Below are 23,046 nucleotides of genomic sequence, written 5' to 3'. Positions count from 1 at the left end.
CATCACTGCCATATCCTTGCCTTCCAATGCACGTTTTCTATTTTTAGATGTCTGCAACATGCTTTTCGGTGTTGCTCTGTCAAGCACCTTTAATGGCTCGACTGTTTCCTTCAGCCAATGAGTACAAGGATCGGATCGTCCTGCAAGGTTAGTTCAATCACCTTGCCACTCTCTCTCCCTCGAGCTGCAACATCCTGCCATAGTCCCATGATTTGTGGGTTCTTCATTAATGCCGACCTACTCATAAAACTACTAGGTCGATGAATACTTCACCAACCTCTGCGTGCTCGTCACCTGGTGTACAACTGTCATCCTTGTTGACATCCACCTCTCCTCAGATTGCAAAGTTGGTTTGACATCCTTCACTGACTAAGACTCACTACCGGCTCAACACACCTTACCGGTATAACCTAACTTCACCGGTGGACCTTCATACCTGCTGACCTCTTCTCTTCCGGTGGATCAACTTGGCCTTCCATCAAAAATGCTGGTCCATCCACTGAATCCATTTACCGATTGCATTATACGTCTCTTTGTCTATCGGTGATCACATCCCTCTGTTCTTCTTTGCTTTTTTGCTTGCTTGCCGGTGGTCCTTGTTTACCGGTAGATGCTGCACTTCATGTATATCGGTAACATACCTTTTCTGTCTACTTACACACTCCATCCTTCATATCGGTTGACATCATTACTTACTTCACCCATAACGGTCACCACTACCTACTCATCGATGACTATTCCATACCGGTTGACATCAATCACAACATAATGCCAACAATTTCTACTCAACAGGATCATGGCAGCACCTCAAGGAGCTTTATTTGACACATGGACATTCTATTTCATTGAGGAGATATAAGCTGGGATAGTGCTGATACATTGGGCAAAGATTATAAGTGATAACTTAGATATCCAATTGAGGAATTTGGAGAGCTCAAAGTCTTTCTACATGACTTCTTACTTAGTCTACATGCTAGCAAGACACATCGACATGGTGTACGATCTTCCGTACGAGGTTCTTTCAGTGATGATTCTCTATCCATACATGTGCAGTCTTCTTCACGAGATTTTCTTTGTTGGCGCTCTGCTTTGGATTTTGGTTCCCGTTTCCTGCGTTTTGGGATTAGATGGCTTGTTTGTGAAGTTTAATTACCCTTGGGTGTTAGGGTTAGGTTTAGCAATAGATATCTAATTAACTTGTTATGAAATAGTCCCTTATTTATTTTATCTATTGTTTCTTTTTGAGTCTTTTATCTTTTTTCTCTCCTTTATTTTTTCCTTCCATTTCATCATTTCCATTTTCTTTTCCAGCATTTTTTTAAATTTCTTTGAAGCATATTTTCCGCGTCCTTTTCATTTTTAACTTTTTGACCTTCAATATTTTATAAAAAGTTATACCTTTTAATTTTTTCACTTTTAGGAGACTTGGGTTTACCTTCTTCCCTTCTTGCTTTTTCGTCCTTTTTCCCTTTGAATTGTCGACTCTTCACATCTCGGTAGCAATTCTTATAGTTATATCATAAGATCCTAAGGGTGCAACATAGAGATTTACTTGGGTCTAAAAGTTTGGAAGTTTTAACTTGCTACAAAAGAGACATAAATCCACCTTTTTCTTTGCTTGATTTGCATACTGGACTGACCAAGCATTTTGCATATGGTTTGGGCTAACTGGTAATTTTGATACTATTTTAGGATCTATAAAACATTTCGTAGCTCCAATATCTAGTAATACAAAAACAGTTTGGCCATAGAGCTTGCTCGAAAGGTGGATTAGTGTGGCGTGGAATTCAGCTTGTCGATTATCAACCACAACATGGATTTGGTGCTGAGGTGGCTCTTGCTAATTCTGTCCCTTTTGTCATCCTGCTTGCTGAGGATAACTGTTGGCATAGTGCTCTCCACCACACACATATCCACCACAAAGTGCCTTTTTCTCACCAAGCTTGCCCTCATTGAGGTTACTTTTGTTATTGTTTGCTCGTTTTTGACTTTTGTCATTCCCACCTTCTCCCTTATACTGATAATCATTGTTGCGTTTCAAATTCCTGACTTGGCAGTTGCCCCCTTGTTGGTTGTGATTTTGGGGTTGCTTTCTCTTGAACTTAGTATCTTTGTTTTTGCTATAAGTGGCTGCTTGTTGTAGCTTTTTCTCTTGTTTAAGAGCATTCCCAAAAGCCTCATCCATGGTTTGTGATTCATGGAGGTCTACCTCCGCTCCCATTTGAGGTCGTAATCCCAAAATAAACTTTTGAATACTAAAATACTCATATTGTTGATATTGAGGAGCATACTTGAGGAGGTGAGAGAACCTCTCCCAATACTTAGTAATTGTCAATCCTCCTTTGATTAAATTCTAGAATATTGTTACCTTCTGTTGTGACATAATCACACATTGCCCCATTGCAAATGGGTACCCTTGTGCTTTCTCTTTTTAGGGTAGTGTTTTGGCGTCTTAGGTTTTGTGTATTGTCTCTCGCCTATGCAAAGGAGTCATCAAATCAATAAGGAGACATTGATCAGAAAAACGTTCTGATGCTTCAGATGTGCTTAGATAGGTTGAAGGAGTAAACGTGCAATTTTTTGTGATCAATTTTGACAACTTCCTATTTTTTAGGGAAGTTACCTTTCCTACATTTTTCTTTTTCAAAAAGTTTATTTTTTTGAATTTTGGAGCCACACTTGGGAACCTGCTTTTTTCTAAACATAGAAAGTTGTTTTTTTCTTTTCCCGGGATCATGGGTAGTTCTGAGTTAGAGGAAGGGTTATTGTCAAGAATGTTAATGGAAGATCACATGAAAAATGGCTAAGTATGGAGTTTGGACTAAGAATCCTCAGTTCTAGGCAAAGTCCGCCTAGACATGGAAGAAAATTCTTGATTCAAAGTAAAGTCCGCCTTGGACATGGAAGAAATTCTTGATTTCATACAAAGTCGGCCTTGACATTAAAGAAAAATCCCGTTTCCAAGCAATGTCCGCCCTCCTAGCATTCAAGGAAATTCCTCAAGCAAGCATGAAGTTCACAAGCAAGAGAAGGTTCGACTTGGTGTTCAAAACAATATTAGATTTATTTCCAAAAACACAAAAGGTTAAAATAAGTAAGAGTTCGCCTTCATTATTAGCATGAGCATTGGCATTTCATTTTCTCACAGTTCGCTTCTTAATGCTGAAAGTTGAAGCTTAGGTAATAATTTCTTTCAAACTTCAAAGCAAATTTCGAACTAAGTTGCAGGCACAAGGCAACTTCTAGGAGAATTTCAAGTCAATTTCTACACTTCGAGACAAAGTTGAAGGCGATTCCTTAAAGCAATTTAAGGAATTTTATCGAAAATTCTGAGGTTAACTAAGGATTGAAGGCAGATTTTCATTCAGAATTCCAATTTCTTTCAGACTTAAAGACAACTTTCAGTCAGAATTTCTAATTTTTCAAACTTGCAAGAGAATTTTCATTTCAGATTCTTCAAATTTTACTCAAGACCATCTTGCTTTTTGCATATTTTGGAGGCAAAGTTTTCACAATCAGACAATTTCAATTTCCAAAATTTCACCAACTCTGATTTTTAGTTACAATTTCAATATCTAGAATTGGATAAGTCAAATCAGAATTATCCTTTGTAATTTCAACAAACTTTGCACTTTAGGTTGGAAACAAACATCAAACCCCCCCTTCTTTTTAACTTAGAAATTTTCATGTTTTTCAGGTGGAAGATGTCGACTCAAGAAGGGATTTCTAGAAAGGTGCAGATGAAAGCTCAGTAACAAAGGACCGCAACTAGAGTGCAAGATTGCGACAAAATGGAAAAAGGTTGGAGATACGAACCTTGGCCATGTGGACCTTGAAGACTTCAAGAAAAGTAGAAGGCAAAGAACTATTCCTTAATCCATAAAGATGGCATAGGATCTCATTTAGTACAGGTGGCCATTTCAAAAATTGACAAAACAAAAGAGGACATCACTCCTAAAGATTATGAGCTAATGACTGTGGACTTAGGTCCTGCTACAAAGGAGCAAGAAGTCTAGGAGTTATGTGATTTCGGCACATGGTATCATGCCTTGGTGACTAGAGGAGAAGTCTTGGAAAAGATGAAGATTGATGGTGCTAGAGTGGAAGAAACAATCAAAGCAATCCAAGACTAGGTCTTCGTCACAGTCTTCGATGTGCTTGAGCAAGAAATAGCGCGAGATAAGGACATGGATGTAGAAAACCCGAAAGGGCAGAGCTCAGAGAGACTTCTTCATTTCTACAAATCCAACCCAGAAGCAACATTTTAGTATAGTGTCCTCATTTCTGCCCATTGAGGATGGTTTTTGAAAACTGGAAATAGATTGGACAGCCACTTTTGCCACATGTGAAGATGAGATGGACCTGATGGAATACAAGATTGATACTATGCCAAGTGTCTCAATGGAAGAGCTCAACCCCATAGTGACGAGGTTCATTGAATTTTTTGCCAAAGAAAAGGATAAGGGATGCTCACTTCTAGAAGAAAGCTGGATTTAATAGTTGTTTATCTCTCATTGGTCCACTTGTTCGTTAGTCCTAAATTGATCCTAGCCCTTAATTTATTTTGTACTCCTATTTAAGGCTCCTCCCTCTCATTTGTAAAGAGAGATTTTGAAGAAATTGTTGTAGTGATACTTCTTAAGTAATAGACATAATTCATTGTTCAATATGTTGGTGAATCTTTGTCTACTTGTGCAAGTTAGCATGGTTTCTTGGCTCTCATTAGAATAGATTTAATTTCCAAGTTGTAGATTGAATGAAGGATTTGATAAAATTGCTAAATGTGGAGTTGATGCATTCATACTTTTTATAATTGGATGATTTTCAATTTTTTTGCAAAGCTAGGCTGAACAAGTAAATGAAAACTTAACTTCTATTACTATATTCGTTGTTCAATATGTTGGTGAATATTAGTGATATGAAAATCTTTTGAGCTCCCTAGAAGATATCACTATTCTTGTGTAGTTGTTGAATTTGGCGAAACAAGAATTGGTTTGAATTCCACTTTTACAATTTCTGTCTCCAAAGTTCATAGGATTAGCTTAGGATTAGAATTATCCCCCTAAACCCTCACCCTTTTTTCCTTTTTTTCGAAGTCTTAGTAGAAGCAGGATTGGAAAGAACTTGTTGCAAAATAATTTCAAGAAAAAAAAGAAGAGAGTTGCAAGTGTCAGGAATAATCAAAATTTAAGATTGATTAGCTCCTCGAACAATTACATAAGTCCCGCTTGAGATTACCAGCAAATCTCAATGAACCAACTGGGACTATCCATACGCATTTGGGAACCTTGGAGTCGTCTTTGTGATCACACAGTTCAACTGTTTAGCGCATGAAGATTTTGATCAAGAGAGAATAGGATATCTTTGGGTATTTTATTCTATGTTGAACATGCATAAAATCACGCCAACACCTTCCTATCAAAGAAAAGTTGAGGCAACCAACTTTTCCTGAAGAGTTTCAAGAATCGTTCCCACGTGAGTTCTTTTGGCAAAAATTTCTTTTCAACTTCTTCATTTTCTCACCAGAGAGCTACTTCCACAGTGAGTTGGTAGGTTGCCCACATTTTCTTAGTGTCATCAGAAACATTTCAAAGCTTAAAATATTGTTCCATTCCAATTATCCATGATTTAGCTTCATCCCCAATGGTCTTTCCATCAACTTTAGGTGGTGAGACCTTTCTTAGATCCTTATCCAACTCTTCTATGATTCTTCGTCGATTATTATCTCCTAGGTTCTCAAGTCTCTCATTTGATGGTCCATTTATGAGATTCTTATTCTTACTCTGCCCTCCATGAATCCCTCAAATCTCTTGCTCTAGGTTTTCCATATGAGTGCCTTGTTGGTTTAGATTATTTAACATTTGGTGCATCCTCTCATTCAATTCATTACTCCGACCAATGCGAATAACATTTCTAGAATACATGATGATGACTTAAATCATCCTGCATCAGTGTTTGTAGTTCTAGTGTTATTATTTTTAAGTTTTAGAATTAGACATCTTCTATCGCAATAATAATAAGATACAACACATTTTTTTAGCAAAAGTAAAATCTCATTATTTATTCATCACTATTGTTTCTAGAATATGACACTTCTATGGCTCTTCTTCACGATTAGATGAAATCATTATAAATTAGGAACATTTAGGCTTATTCTCCTCTCCCTTTCCTCTCCCTTGGAAGTGGTTTCAATATTAGGAATATCTATCTTGTTATTATTAACCACCGATTGAACAGGAGGAATGGAAATTGGCTTATTGCTATGAACCACTTCGATATCTTGTTATTATTAACCACCGATTGAACAGGAGGAATGGAAATTGGCTTATTGCTATGAACCACTTCTTCGGCAGAGGGAATAGAAACTTTTTCTTTTGGCTTATTGGTACAATCCATTGATTGGGCAAAATGTACTGCTTTCTTGATAGGGGTAGGCCATTCCATAAGATCCCTTCGAAGACGATTGGTGACTAAGGCCAATGTATCGTCATTTGCTAAAAGAGCACAACATGAATAATCATACTTGGTGGGACGACTTTCATTAGCTCGCAAATGGGGCAAAGACAAGTATACAGACTTCCGTGTAGTTTGTTTAACGCTCATCCTGTCATAACAATCATAGATGTTTTTACTAACCGTTAGCTAAATTTTGTTGTTATGAATTTCCTTCCTAGTAGTGAGCTCATAGGTGTAAGTATTGAACCTTTGTTTTGATACCAAAATGTAAGGACCTGCATACCTTACAAGCTTTTCCATCAAAATTGATAATAATAAGTTACATGATTAGAATTTACCAATTTAAAATTGCAACTTCCCTTGTAATTTCAATAACAAAATCTAATAGAACACATTACATTATAGTATTCAATACAATACAAAAGTTCTTGATGAAGACCATAATGATATCATAAGTCCTCCGATTGTCAAGACTACTTAGTCTTATGTAGATCAATGGACGAGATCATGGTTGAGGTGCTCTCTTCGACCAACCACTTAGCCTCAGCTTCCTCGGAGTCTTTCCTAGCTCAAATACTTATCGACCCCGCTCGTAACGCCTAGCAATCTGGAAGTATGGGGTAGGGGGGAAATCCCAGTGCAAGCTTGACTACATGCAATCCCTACTCGAATATGCAAAAATGCAATCAGGATGTTGTGGAGAACTAATCATGGTAGGCGATAAATTTGACTTTGGCCAAAGTACTTGTAATGACTGTGAATTACTATGAATTCACTTCCTCGAGTCCAACATTCGACACCCTCTACCTAGAAGATAAGCTTTCCATACAAAATGCATACACAGAAAAATTAAAAAAAGCTCAACAATATTCTAGGAAGCACATCATGCATTTGCTTTTCTTGTATGCAAAAGTGATTAATTAATGCATGATCGAGTATGGATATTTACATACATCCACTCTCAGTTTGTGGTATATGTAGACACATATGTTTATGTACATATCAATTTAACAATGAGATTACTGAATCCAATATCTCAGGATGTATCTCTTATTATCTATTTTTTAAAAAGAAATACTAAGACGTGCATGAATCCTTCATAAACATATATGCTGGAATATAGGCTCTTGAGGTGTGAACTAACCCTTTATGTTATTGACTTTAGGTCTATTAGTAAGTGGCATTACACACGTACAACATGTTACATTGTAACACTAATTTTGCTTTTTTTTTTTTTTGATTCCCAAGGGTATTTGACTCCAATATCTCTGTTTCATTGTAGAACATGAATATATTCTTAGCCATGTAATATCAATTTACTTATTCGCACATAAGGATATTTCTTGGAAAACTTTTTATTCAAATCATTTAGGACTCATATTCCAAAAATGGATCATGACTGCTCAAGAGGGAGGTGTGTAACAGAGTGTTCAGAGATCAGATCACCTTGTGTGGCTGGATCAATTTTAAGCTCTGCAAGGATGATATAATTGAAATTAGACCCTATCTTTTGAGTGTTATCCGCAGGGTCAATAAACCTTTTTTTGTTGAAGAGAACTTGATGTAGTTAAGAGGTGGTTCCAGTATTGTACAGAGCAGGTCTCGGTCTGAAGATAATCATTTGTAAATTTTCAACAGTTTTCGGAGTGGGGAGGACACAATGAAATGCTTTATCATATCTTGGTAACTTAGTGATTTTGGTATTTTCCTCTGCACTTTCTTCCATGGTTTTTAAAGAAAGGTTATGGTTTCAAGGAAAAACGTAGGTACATTCTAGGGCTCTAACAATGGAGTGCAACTTTCTGTTAAATAGATATCATAAGTCGGATAAATCAAATGTCTAATTGGCCTTACGGCCTTAGACATTTGTTTTGTAGCCATCCGTAAATCTATTCGGCTTATTCTGATCACATATAGATGTACATTTATCTGTCTATGATTATCTATCGGTTTGTCTTATGATTAATATCATAATCAATACTATGAATGATTAGTAACAACTTTGTGTTACTAATCATTCTTAATATTAATTATGTTATATTATTTCATTAGAGACTCTAACCGATTTGTTGTGTTTGACTGCATATAACTAACGGTTTAAATAACTGATTAAAATATTTAAAGAACCCGACGATACTATCGTGGGATATGCATCGGTCTATAAACACCGACGTGACTCCACATGGGAGTGATGACTCCTTAGGGAATCATGTCGGTTCCACAAGGAGTCGTGACTCCTTTGTGGATCACCACTTGTTTTAAATACTTTGCTATCGTTGGAAGCAAATACGTGAAACATGAAAAACTCTGCAGATTGGAATTATATTAAAAGGAAATACGGACTGCTGTTGATATCAGAATCCTATTCAGATAAAGAGAGAGACAGCGTGGAAGAGATAACAGCCTGTGTATGAATTGCATTCACTCTGTACATTGTAATCTGCAGTTGATGTTATAAGCAGAATAAGTCAATATTGTTTTGTTAACATTCAGCAGTACTTATCAATATACATACAACAGTTGACATTCTTGTTCATTATTACTGTATTAAAATTTATAATTTACCTACATACCAATCTGATCCACTTTAACATGGTATCAGAGCCAGCATAACGAAAAGATCAGATCAGAATTTTTTAGGCAAGACTATGCTCTATATTTTCTCGAATTTCTCAGCTCTCTTCTATACATCAAAATGGTGAATGGTGTTAGATTTGAGGATCGTCTTGAAGGAGCTTCCAACTTTGTATCTTGGAAGTTTAGGATCATGCTTGCCTTGAGTGAAAACGAATTAGATGGATTTGTGAAGAAAGCCATACCGGAACCAGAAGAAGAAGATGTAAAGCTTCGATGGATGAGAAAGAACAATAAAGCCATGAAGATGTTAGTTGACTCAGTGAAAGATCATATTTTGCCAACTATCTCCAAGATGGAGACTGCCTATGGTATGTTCAAATTACTAGAGAACGTGTATGAGATAAACAACACAAGCCGAGCTTTTGCTCTAAAGAAACAACTCCATCATGTCAAAATGACAAATGGCGAATTCATCACCTCATACTTCATGAGGATTACTGAATTAAAAGACCAACTCTCTACTATAGGTCACACAATAGAGAGCAAAGAGTTAACCATGCTGGCACTAAATGGTCTCCCTTCTTCATGGGAGGCATTTATTCAAGGGATAAGTGCAAAATCAAAACTTACTAAGTTTGATTGACTAAAGCAAGATTGCATTCAAGAAGAGTCTAGATTGGCTATCAGAGGCATTGGCCAAAACTCCATAAAGGAAGATATTCATGTCCTTGCCTCCCACTCCACAAAGATGAAAAGTAAGAAAGGACATTTCAAAAGGAAGAAAGATAAGGAATCTAATGGTGCTCCTATATTAAGAATGAGGATATTTCAGAAATCCAGTGCTTTAGATGTGACAAATATGGTCACTATGCAATGCAATGTCCAACCAGGACTATGCCTTAAGCTTCCATTACGGATGTTGGTGAAACTCCTCCACAAAAGGATTCAGATGGATTCATATTCTGATTTGAAAGAGATAAGTTTTCTTTTTGGTTGAATAATGTCCATGAATTTAATATGTAGTTTTTTGTTAATTCATGTAATTACATTATGCGTGTTATTTGTGAAACAACTTTGTCAATAGATGTTCGCTTACAACAACTGCATTTGGATATCTTGTGTTTTAAATTTCTTCAATTTACTATGAGAAATTTGTCCCTTACATTTAGGACATCTTTAGAATCATAGTCTATTGCTTTTCAGGCTATAGAGTTTTGAAGTTCTATTTGTGATGAAGAGATTAAAATTTAGGAATATGCAGAGGACTTTAGTGAAGATTCTGAGATTTTGCATTCCCATTTTTTTATAAAACAAATATCTACCTACAGAGGTGCAATAGTTCACTTGTGAAAGTCATAGAGGCACTTGTGCTGGTAATGATAGCATCTAGGGTTCAAAGCCAAGATTGAGACAAGAGGGCTCTCTTAGTGACAGGGAGCATACTGAAAGGGGATTTTGTTCTAAATCTCAAGATGATCATATTCCTACCTAGGGCTTGATCTTATAACAATAGATCCATGTTGGTTTTGGATCTAGCACTTCCACCCGTATGAGGATCATACCAGATGATGAGAGTCTCCTAAAGAAAGATATTTTCTATTATTGGGTCCATGTGAGCAAGGGATGCTTCCTTGACAGAGGGAGAAACTAAGAAGATATGCTTCGATTGATATCCGAGAATCTTGGTCATATTGATTCAAAGGCAGTGGACTATGTCGAGATGATTTCTCTAGTGATCAGTCTAAAGATTATGATTCATGGGATGGAGTCCCATGTAGACTAAGAGGCCCTTTATGCTAACTCCTAAGTCATGAAATTTCTGGATAGATGAATACTTGATGAGCTTGGAATACACCAAGAGTGTAGACTCCAACCTTGTATTTAATGAAAGGTCAAAGCATGTGGAGGTCAAGTGGAAAGGTATGTTATTCAGTTAAGAAATTTTTGTACTAATGAATCAATGAACAAATTGCAGATATCCTCACCAAGCCTCTTGCTAGATTAAAGTTTGCATACTTTCGAGGTAAGCTTGCTACGGTAGAAAATGTAGCTCTAGCTGAGATTGAGTCTCTGCAACATTGATTTGTTTCAATAGTACTAATGTATTCTTTTAAGATGTTTAAAGTATAAACTCTAATTTTATTAATCTGATATGGTTCATGATTAGTGTCGTGTGTGACTCCATGACTACATTGGTTCAGTGCTTGTTGAGCCCCTGTGAACATTATTTGGAGGTGACGATCTCTCAATGATGGACACATGTATTTCTGATCTTTATTGTAAGATGACTATCTAACAATATTGATCTTACCATCATGATGGATCTCATGGAGACGTGATATCCATGGACATGTCATCTCTAAGTAATATCTGTTCATGGTGGATGTCATGAGACATGATATCCATGGATATGCCATGCTAGATGATGTTACTAATAGAGATGTTCATGGTGGATATTATGTGACATAATATCTGTGGACGTGCCATGAATCAATATCCTTAAATTTGCCATTAAGGTGGATATCATAAGACATGATATCCGTGGACAAGCCATAATGGTGGGTATTACATTATGAGATCATGGTGGATATCATGAGATGTGATTTCCGTGGATATGCCATATCTCCTAATATCACAGTGAGGCGATCTCTCTCTCTCTCTCTCTCTCTCTCTCTCTCTCTTATAGATGAATCTATTGTGATCACAATAAAGTATTTTAGTATAGAAGATTATCCTCCCTTGCTAAGAGGGAGTGTTAAAATAGATAGCATCAATCGGATAAATCAAATGACTAATTGGCGTTACGGCCTTAGACATTTGTTTTGTAGCTATCTGTAAATCTATTCGGATTATTTTGATCACATATAGATGTACATTTATCTATGTATGATTATCTATCGGTTTGTCTTATGATTAATATCATAATCAATGCTATGAATGATTAGTAACAACTTTGTGTTACTAATCATTCATAATATTAATTATGTTATATTATTTCATTAGAGACTGTAACCGATTCATTGTGTTTGACTGCATATAACTAACGGTTTAATTGACCGATTAAAATGTTTAAAGAACTTGGCGATACTATCATGGGATATGCATCGGTCTATAAATACCGACATGACTCCACATGGGAGTGGCTACTCCTTAGGGAATCATGTCGGTTCCACAAGGAGTCGTGACTCCTTTGTGGATCACTACTTTGCTATCGTTGGAAGCAAATACGTGAAACACGAAAATCTCTGCAGATTGGAATTATATTAAAAGGAAATACGGACTGCTGTTGATATCAGATTCCTATTCAGATAAAGAGAGAGACAGCGTGGAAGAGATACCAGCCTGTGTGTGAATTAGATTCACTCTATACATTGTAATTTGCAGTTGATGTTATAAGCAGAATAAGTCAATATTGTTTTGATAACATTCAGCAGTACTTATCAATATACATACAACAGTTGACATTCTTGTTCATTCTTACTGTATTAAAATTTAAAACTTACCTACATATCAATTTAAAATTTATGTACATATTGAAAATTTACTGTATTAGGGCATCCTTATAAAGAGTTTTGTAGGTTTGTTAAATTAAACATGTTCTTTAACATGTGATAAATAGAAAGGAATATAGATATATGTTTTATTGATATTCAATTAGATATTTGTGCGAAGAAGGTTTCATTTAGCACTTTTACCTATTGGTTTCTCAAATGACTTAGACTTGTAATATAATCTTGTTATTAGCTTTTGGTTCTTGATAGAATCATATTCTTTTGGTACATTTCCTTCTCAATTAAAACTTCATTAATGAAAAACCAACTTGTTGAACACATTTCTTTTTGCTTTGCAATACAAATAATGTTGTTGGGGTTAGTGATTGATTTATATTTGATTTGTAGGTCAGCCCAAGAGACATCTGCTCACAACAGGCTGGAGCATGTTTGCTAGTGCCAAGAGACTTATTGCTGGTGATTCTGTGCTTTTCTTTAGGTAACATTTTCATTGGTGGAGTTGCAGATTCTGTTTTCTCTAAATTTGGTACAATGATGGAGATAGACATGCAATAATGTTTCAAGGTTGCCATTTAAACCAATTATAGTGAGCTAGTTATCAGTATTAATGCTGTGTATTTTTGATGATTTATCCAATAGAAATGAGAAAGGACAGCTGTTTTTGGGAATAAGAAGAGTTAAACGAGCTCAGACAATCATACCTTCATCAGTTTTATCCTCAGATAGTATGCACATAGGGATCCTTGCAGCAGCAGCTCATGCTTATTCAACAAATAGTCCATTCACTGTTTTTTACAATCCAAGGTAGTGCACTGCAGCTGAATGCATTCAAATAGTCTATAAGTTGTTTGAATACCCAATATGACTACTTGCATAACAACATTGTGTTAGTGCAGGGCATGTCCTTCTGAGTTTGTGATACCTCTGTCTAAATATGAAAAGGCAGTTTATCATATGCACGTTTCAATTGGAATGCGTTTTCGGATGCTTTTTGAGACAGAAGATTCTAGTGTCCGAAGGTAAATCTTATAATTTTTCACATCATTATGAACTTTCTTTGATTAGAGTATGGAAATTGCAGTGATATTGATCATGGTTTTCTAATGAAGAAGTGTACCAAATGTGACAAATATTTTGCTTAGTTGTGCCTATCTTTCATATATGTTGGCAAATAGTACTTCTTTGAGAAACATTGATCATGTGAATAGTTATCTTTTCTTGTTATGTTCACAATTTATAAAACTCAAATTCTTTGTTTAGTTTGAATGGATGAGTATTTGGTTTGTATAAAATATTTTATTTTAAATAAAATTGGGCCTATAACAGGCATTTGTGTTTGAGAGAGAGAGAGAGAGAGAGAGAGAGAGAGAGAGAGAGAGAGAGATTCCTTCTTTAATATCGATGGGTAAGTATTCAAAACACCAACTAATAGCATACAAATCGGATAACCAAATTGAGATAGAGACCGGAAGTGACAAATGTTGGAAATGCTTGGAAATATTCGAGCTAATGAAATAATACTGAAACTATATATAAATAGATCACTTACAAGATTAAAAGATAAGTCAATGAAGATTTTGGCCTATAGCTAGTTGTAAAAGATGTATGATAGCTGAAATGAACATAGATTAATATTAAAAAATTTCAAACTTCCTTTTATATGAAATATGGCGGCTCCTTCAAATGCTTCACAGCCTTCAAATATTACAGCTAGCCAAAAAGTACTATGGCAGCCAAGAATAGAGTTTTCAAATATTAAACTTGCAAATGAAATCATATGCCACCCCTATTTATGTCATTAGCATTCAAGATTTAGAACAATACTTGCTACCTTGACAAAGGGAATCGGTACAGCTGTAGACAAGGAAAATATGTAGTTGATAATATGGATAGTATGGTTGCATTTAAGAGTATAAATTGCTAGGGAGAATGTAATGTCCCTTCTCACAAATTAAGTTTATGTAGAGAAGTTTATATTAAAGATTTAATATTACTGTTTTAAATAAACATTATTAAAGTAATATTATATAGTTAATTAATATGACTTTAAGACAAATTAATCAAAGTCACAAATAAATCATAATCCTGTGGGAACTGTCAGAACTGGCAAAAATAATACTATAATAGTAGCCTTCGGATTGAAGAAAAGACATGGAGTTGATAATTATCTGGGAATTTCCTAAATTTTGTATCCTTCGGTTTGGATCCTGACAGAGGCCATTCTTCAACAGTGAAACGACCTGCTCTAGAAGGTTTGACAGAGTTAGTTAAAATGATTTCTTTACTGAAAAATGATTGTAAGGATCGATTTTAAGTTCCCGAGTATTCATGCCAGCCAAACATTGGAGCCGCTTAGTTATTGGTAGCATGTTCTAATGAATGTTTATTTAATCTGTGGCACCTTCAAGTCGTGAATGAACCATCTGCACTCAGATATATTAATCAATTTCCCTTCTAGTGTGACAGGAATGCCCAACACAACTAGACATCATACTAAGCCATGATGGGAATACTGAACGAAAGATGGAATAGAAAATAGGGCTCAAGTTATTGAACTGGATTGTGTTAATTTAGAGAAATATTGTAAGAGAGCATTATTATCATTTATAAAGCTGGAAAAGCCCAACACACCTGATATTGGATGTTTGCATTGTTGGAGGGAATAACACAAAACCATATTGTGGACGTGGGAAGCAAGTTTATCTGGAACGGTATGATTTCCCAGACAATCATACAAAGACGAAATGTGCCTTACAGATCTGAACTATAGTGGTACCCGAGTTTGAAGAAATAAAAAGTCAACTTGTTTCTAAACTATGTGAATCGGGAAAAATTTAAGGTGCACACAACAATTTCTTTAAGAGATTTATTTCTATGTGAAACATATTGTTATGTATTCCTTGCAATAAAATATCTGTTCAGAATTTACATTGTTGCAATCATTAGTTTCCAGTGAAAATTTGTATCCTTTACTTATTATATAACTATGAATGCAAACATTGAAAAGAAATCATGAAACTCATCCATTAGCAGAACTGGTTTTACACATTTAGTAAGAGAATTCAGAGGTCCATTTGAGCGGGTTTCTTATAGTGGTATCAAAGTTGTGCATCCTGTCAGCCTGGGGAAGTTGGGAACTTAAACATAGTATGAGCAAACAACCACATCACTATTACCTTAGGAAGAATAAATCGAATTCAGACTTTTAAACTGGGAAGAAGGAAGTCAAATAAACATGGGTGTTCAAGAACTTCAAGATTCAAGCACTAGAGATATGTTGCATCACTTAGCCAGGGGACAACATGAGTTACAACAGAACTATGTCCAGATGTGTGCAATGATGAATCAACTCATGGTGAACAATCTTAATCAAAATAATGGAGGAAATAATTGGGGTCGCAACGGGGGGCCGAATGGTAGAGGAGACAATTTGGTCAACAATAGAAACACCAATCAAAATGATAGAACTGGATCAGCCAATTCGAGGCTATTCATACCTAATTTTCGTCCTAGAAACCAACACATGGAAAATGACCCTACCTTACATGAACTTCAGGATCAGATTCTTCAAGATTGGAGAATGTCAGGTGCCAAGCTCCAATCTGAAATGAATTGTCAAGAATATGTAATGTTCCCTGTTCTGTATTGCCCTAAAATCACATTTGCAACCAATTAATGTTAGGATATCATCTTACCAAATAAATATCTTTAAATGGTGCAGACCAAGGTCTGAAACCTGCTATCATAATTAAAACAACATATGCAAGTATACACATAGATATATTCAATATTTAGATAACTTGTCATATTCATAAACATGTAAGAATATTGAGGTTGAGAGAAGAGACATGGAGGGTCCACTCGAAGCACTTTTCTATACCAAGCCTAAGGGGGTTGTCTACAACAACCCTCTCCCTTGGTGGCTTGTATTCTGCATTCTGCATCCACATGTCATCTCCCTAAAGACACTTGCTACCTTGTGGGATTGGGCGGGGGTCATAAGTGGAATACTTGGCCCTCTAATTAAGTGCCGTCTTGTTCTAGGGACCCTCTTGATCCACTCTAGAACAGCTTCTTACCAGCCTAGTACATCTTTTTTGCTTACACCCCAGGCCCCTACCTACAAAGTGGGTTTCAGTCACTTGTCATGTTTCATATTCTATCATAAAGTTATAAATTCTTACATTCTTGCATATGCAGAAATAACATGTAGACATTTAATGCAATAAATGAGAGTGATATCTAATTTACCAGTCTCAATTACTGTTAGTAGTAATTCTGGAATAAGTATCGTTCTGCTGTGACAAATGGGACCGATCCTTCTTGGGGTTGCTGTGCCTGTCCTACGGAAAGATACTTCCTTTTTATACTGTAATCTGCTAGGGATATTTAATCTCTTTCAGAAGTTTGAAATGCTGGAAGGCTACCCTCTCCTCGCTTCATTCCATATCGTTTTATACTATCCTATATAATTGAGGAGTCACATCTCTTGGAAATGAGACATCCATTTAAGGGGTCATGCCTTGTTATTGTTGTCGTGTCAGATCTGCACTTCTGATTCCTTCCCTATTCCCCACTCAAATGAGGTTCTCTTCTCCCTTTTATATCTCATGTTTGAGGGAGTCACAACTTTTCATCTCATGCTTTTTGACCATTCATTAACTTAATTAAATTTTAGTTATATTTAATTATATTCTTCTATTAGTTTAATTTTTATTTTTTATTCTTTTGTATTTGAATTTATTATTATTAAATTCTTTCAGAGTGGGGACATTACAGTCTGCTCCACTCAACATTGCTTGTCCTCAAGCAATGATCATGGAGTGTTCAAAATGACTTCAAAAATGAAATGGCTTTGGAAACACACATGGAATCTGGAAGCACATCAGATATGAACCAAACATAGAGCATACACATAAAAACACAAAGCATACAAATGGATACATGCAAACACAGAGCATACAGGCAAATGTACATATTGTTAGGTCCCTTCTCATTGACTAGAATGATTCATTGATTCATCTTTACCCTACAGGATGGGGGGGCCATGCTCTGATACCATTTGTAATGGCCCCTCTTCTATATTGCCCTAAAATAACATTTGCAACCAATTAATGTTAGGATGTCATCTTACTAAATAAATATCTTTAACTGGCGCAGTCCAAGGTCTGAAACTTGCAATCATAATTGTAACAACATATGCAGATATACACATAGATATATTAAATATCTAGATAACTTGTCATATTCATAAATATGTAAGCATGTTGAAGTTGAGAGAAGGGACATAGGAGGGTCCGCTGGAAGCACTTTCCTATACCAAGCCTAAGAGGGTTGTGTACTGCAGCCCTCTGCCTTGGTGGTTTGTATCTGCATTCCTCATCCACATCTCATCTCTCTAAAGACAATTGCCACCTTGTGGGATTGGGTTGGGGTCGTAAGTGGAATGCTTGGCCCTCTAGGTAAGTGCCCTCTGGTTTTAGGGACCCTCTTGATCCACTCTGGAACTGCTTCTTTCCAGCCTAGTACATCCTTTTTGCTTGCACCTCAGGCCCCTTCATACAAGGTGTATTTCAGTCACTTATCATGTTTCATATTCTATCATAAATTCATATATTCTTACATATGCAGAAATAAGATGGGGACATGTAATGCAATAAATGACAGTGATATCTGATTTAGCACAGTCTCAATAACTGTTAGTAGTAATTCTGGAATAAGTACAGTTTTGCTGTGACAAATGGGACTGATCCTTCTTGGGGTTGCTGTACCTGTCCTATGGAAAGATACTTACTTTTTATACTGTAATCTGATAGGGATATTGAATCTCTTTCAGAAGTTCGAACTACTGGAAGGCTACCCTCTCCTCTTATCATTCCATATCCTTTTATACTATCCTATTTAATTGAGGAGACACATCTCTTGGAAAAGTGACATCCATTTAAAGGGTCATGCGTCTTTATTGTTGTCTTATCAGATCTGAACTTCTTATTTAAATGTAATGTTCCCATTCAGGATTTACCATAATTTAGCCCCGGGACATCAATTTTAAATTGTAATGAGAATTGATATATATTAATAAACAACTTTATTAAAACTGAATACATTTCATTATAATGTTGAATTTAAAATTTAAGAATAATTTAGAGAAAACTTATCTTGATGGCTCTAAAACATATGCAGGATGATTTAGTCTACTCAATATAATAATGATAAGATTATCTTGCTGTCTCAGATATGAAAAATTGATAAATACGTAAAGAAGATCTTCACTGGCTGACGGAGTTCACTTGATGTAAAGCTCTGTCTGATCTAATTGCAATGTACGTCATGTTATTCTTGCTGTGTCTGATCTTGGCCAGTGATGAGTTGTTGTCTCTGATGTGAAAGTATATGCTTGCAACAATGATTAATATGCTGTTTCTGACATGCTCTTAAATTTATGCAATCCTTTCTGATCTGTGCTATGTATGCTTGCACCAGTAATGCCTTCAGGCAATTCGCTCTAGGTAGAGCAGATCTGATGAGGATAATTAAAACAAAATAAGATGTATGTCCTCCCCAGGAGTGATCAAATTGAGTGACTATATATATCCTTGTAAAGAGTGATAGGTTACATGACAGGAGACACATCCGGTGTATGGCTTCCTTTCAATTGCATCACTCGAAGGCTAATATCAGTATCGATTAGTCTCCTCCTTGCTAATCGCTACCATTAGTCTTCTAACTCGTGTCCCTTCATAGAACCATTCTAATCGCTGCCCATAATACTGATTACCTTTGTTGTTACTAATTAATGATTAGTTAGATTGATATGCTTGAGAAATCATTACTGATGGCTAAATGTTTGAATAAGGATTCTTATTGGTTTTCTATCCTCTTTGCTCTTAAATTGATAGGGCTTAGGATGGTCGAATCCACAGAGGATGAATAAGAAAATGAAAGATGTCCTTAATCGATATTCTGGAGTCGGCATCTGTGATCGATCTTCAGGGGACTTCCTCAGTGATAATATTAGTTGGTTTTGTCCCATAACTGGTTCGTCTTTATTTTGGCTTGTATCGCTTCCGATTCCGTGATACAGATTGAATTCTAATTTTTTGATATTAATATCTTATATCAGCCATTGTTAATGCATCATGGCATGTATATCACCGATATCCTCAATACTTTGTAGTCTCAACCGAACCTTTGATGATTAGCACTACTTGTATTAATCGCTTGACATTAGCATAGGCGATTGTTGGTTCTCATGAATACGGCGGCACTCTTCAAAAATTAATGCAAGATATTCAAATGACGTAATCCATGAATCTTGTAAATAAATCACGGTAAGGATGCTTCATTTCCTCGTTCACTTAATTGGATCAAACTTCTCCATACCTGGACACCATGTATCTACTGTTCTAATAAACATAACTTATTAGAATTTAGATTAAACTTTTCCATACCTGGACACCATTCAGGATTTACCATAATTTAGCCCTGGGACATCAATTTTAATAAATAATACTTATATTATTAAATTTATACAATCCTTTCTAATAAACATAACTTATTAGAATTGGATCAAACTTCTCCATACCTGGACACCATTCAGGATTTACCATAATTTAGCCCTGGGACATCAATTTTAAATTGTAATGACAATTGATATATATTAATAAACATAACTTTATTAAAACTGAATACATTTCATTATAATGTTGAATTTAAAATTTAAGAATAATTTAGAGAGAACTTATCTTGATGGCTCTAAAACATATGCAGGATGATTTGGTCTACTCAATATAATAATGATAAGATTATCTTGCTGTCTCAGATATGAAAAATTGATAAATATGTAAAGAAGATCTTCACTGTCTGACGGAGTTCACTTGATGTAAAGCTCTGTCTGATCTAATTGCAATGTATGAGATGGTATTCTTGCTGTGTCTGATCTTGGCCAGTGATGAGTTGCTGTCTCTGATGTGAAAGTATATGCTTGCAACAAGGATTAATATGCTGTTTCTGACATGCTCTTAAATTTATACAATCCTTTCTGATCTGTGCTATGTATGCTTGCACCAGTAATGCCTTCAGGCAATTCGCTCTAGGTAGAGCAGATCTGATGAGGATAATTAAAACAAAATTAGATGTATGTCCTCCCCAGGAGTGATCAAATTGAGTGACTATATATATCCTTGTAAAGAGTGATAGGTTACATCACAGGAGACACGTCCGGTGTATGGCTTCCTTTCAATTGCATCACTTGAATGCTAATATCAGCATCTATTATTCTCCTCCTTGCTAATCGCTACCATTAGTCTTCTAACTCATGTCCCTTCATAGAACCATTCTAATCGCTGCCCATAATATTGATTACCTTTGTTGTTACTAATTAATGATTTGTTAGATTGATATGCTTGACAAATCATTACTGATGGCTAAATGTTTGAAGAAGGATTCTTATTGGTTTTTTATCCTCTTTGCTCTTAAATTGATACGGCTTAGGATGGTCGAATCCACAGAGGATGAATAAGAAAATGAAAGATGTCCTTAATCAATATTCTGGAGTCGGCATCTGTGATCGATCTTCAGAGGACTTCCTCAGTGATAATATTAGTTGGTTTTGTCCCATAACTGGTTCGTCTTTATTTTGGCTTGTATCACTTCCGATTCCGTGATACAGACTTAATTCTAATTTTTTGATATTAATATCTTATACCAGCCATTGTTAATGCATCATGACATGTATATCACCGATATCCTCAATACTTTGTAGTGTCAACCGAACCTTCGATGATTAGTACTACTCGTATTAATCGCTTGACATTAGCATAGGCGATTGTTGGTTCTCATGAATGCGGCGGCACTCTTCAAAAATTAATGCAAGATATTCAAATGACGTAATCCATGAATCTTGTAAATAAATCACGGCAAGGATGCTGCATTTCCTCGTTCACTTAATTGGATCAAACTTCTCCGTACCTGGACAGCATGTATCTACTGTTCTAACCAAGGAAAGGTATCGGTTATCTCCTAATTGTGACGTCAAAGTCAAATGACACTCACACTGTTCTTGAATATCAAGGCTAGTTACATCTTGTCTTTGTATTAAATGTTTCACTATTCTATATTTCCAAAAGGCTAGATAAACTCCTATTCACTTCTGTCAAATTGAATGCTGATAGAAAATAATATTCCAATAGACATCGCTAAATTAATATTCTTATAATCATCATTGATGACTAATCATTAGAGTAGTTAACATCTCTCCTTATAAACTAGACTATCTTTCAATTCGCTGATAACACTTCTTTCGTGCTCTTATTCTAATCGCTCCTTAGTATTCTTCTTCTTATTAAGGTTGATGTCTTATGATGTACACTGTGAGCTACATATTATCGATTATAAGTCTCTGTCTTAATAACATCGACCCCTTAACATTACCATATTTATGTATCTTAAGCAAGCTTGTAAAACTCTGCAAGTTTGGGAAAAGCTCGCGAGTAATTGCATGCCCTGGCCATGCGCGAGTTAGTCGCGGGTATACTCGGCGACGGGTATATGAAAAAATCGCGACGATTTAACCGCGTAAAAACCGTCGAAACTCGCCAGTAAATGACCAAAAAACCGGCGGAAAAAATAAAAACTTTAGGTTTTACATGAAATAAAAACTCAACGCGATTTATTCATTCTGCACGCCCTGACGGGTTGTAAAAAAACAACGTGACTGAGAATTGGACGCAAAAACCGGCGCGACTAGGGCACAAATCGTGAGCTTGCACGTGAAATCTAGGCGTTCTGGAGCACGATTGTAGGTTTTTACAAAAAAATTCCTCATTCAAACAAGCATTTGAATTTTTTTTTCATTACGATTCTGATTTTTTTAATATGATTCTATGACTATCATTTTTAAATTTTTATCTTCTAAGTGTTTAATAATTACTCTTTATTATACTGTTATTTTTAAATAACAATGATAATAAAGTTATAAACTAACTTTATTACTAATATTATTTAAAAATAACAGTGATAAATTGTTAATACTTAATAATTTATTAACAATTTATCATTGTTATTTTTTAATAAAAGTGATAGATTATTAATAAAACAATTTATCACTGTTATTTTTTTAATTAAAGTGATAAATTATTAATAATTTGATTAACAATTTATATCACTGTTATTTTTAAATAACAGTGGTAATAAGTTTATTATCACTGTTATTTTTTTATAACAATGATAATAAACTTATTATCACTGTTAAATAACGGTGACTATTATTTTTAAATTATGACAGTGATAAACTTAATAGTTAATTGATAGGATTTGTAGGAATGTAATATTTGATTACTGAATAACACTGTTATTGTTCTACTTCTCTAAATGTCATCTCTCTCTTTTGCTAGGTTCTTTTCCAATTTTTTTTGAAAGAAAATGGCTTCTAGCTCTACAGTTAAAGCTGGTGGCAAAAAGAGAGACCCTTGTTGGAAACATGGGACACCAGGTCCAAAAC

At 35.4% G+C, this 23,046-nt stretch overlaps 1 protein-coding gene across 2 annotated transcripts in view; it reads left to right on the top strand.

Moving 5' to 3' along the window:
- Positions 1-23,046, top strand: part of LOC131037169 (auxin response factor 12) — a 172,570-nt gene that overhangs the window by 83,085 nt on the left and 66,439 nt on the right. For both annotated transcript variants that reach the window (XM_057969240.2, XM_057969239.2), the window contains exons 7-9: positions 12,933-13,023; positions 13,185-13,349; positions 13,442-13,564. In XM_057969240.2, the coding sequence (XP_057825223.2) occupies positions 12,933-13,023; positions 13,185-13,349; positions 13,442-13,564 (379 nt within the window). The remainder of the gene's footprint in view (positions 1-12,932; positions 13,024-13,184; positions 13,350-13,441; positions 13,565-23,046) is intronic.

The sequence above is a fragment of the Cryptomeria japonica genome, chromosome 9 (genome assembly GCF_030272615.1).
Source record: "Cryptomeria japonica chromosome 9, Sugi_1.0, whole genome shotgun sequence".
In the NCBI taxonomy this organism is placed as follows: Eukaryota; Viridiplantae; Streptophyta; class Pinopsida; order Cupressales; family Cupressaceae; genus Cryptomeria; species Cryptomeria japonica.
The sequence above is the reverse complement of the archived record's forward strand: the minus strand, read 5'-3'. Positions and strand labels throughout refer to the sequence as shown.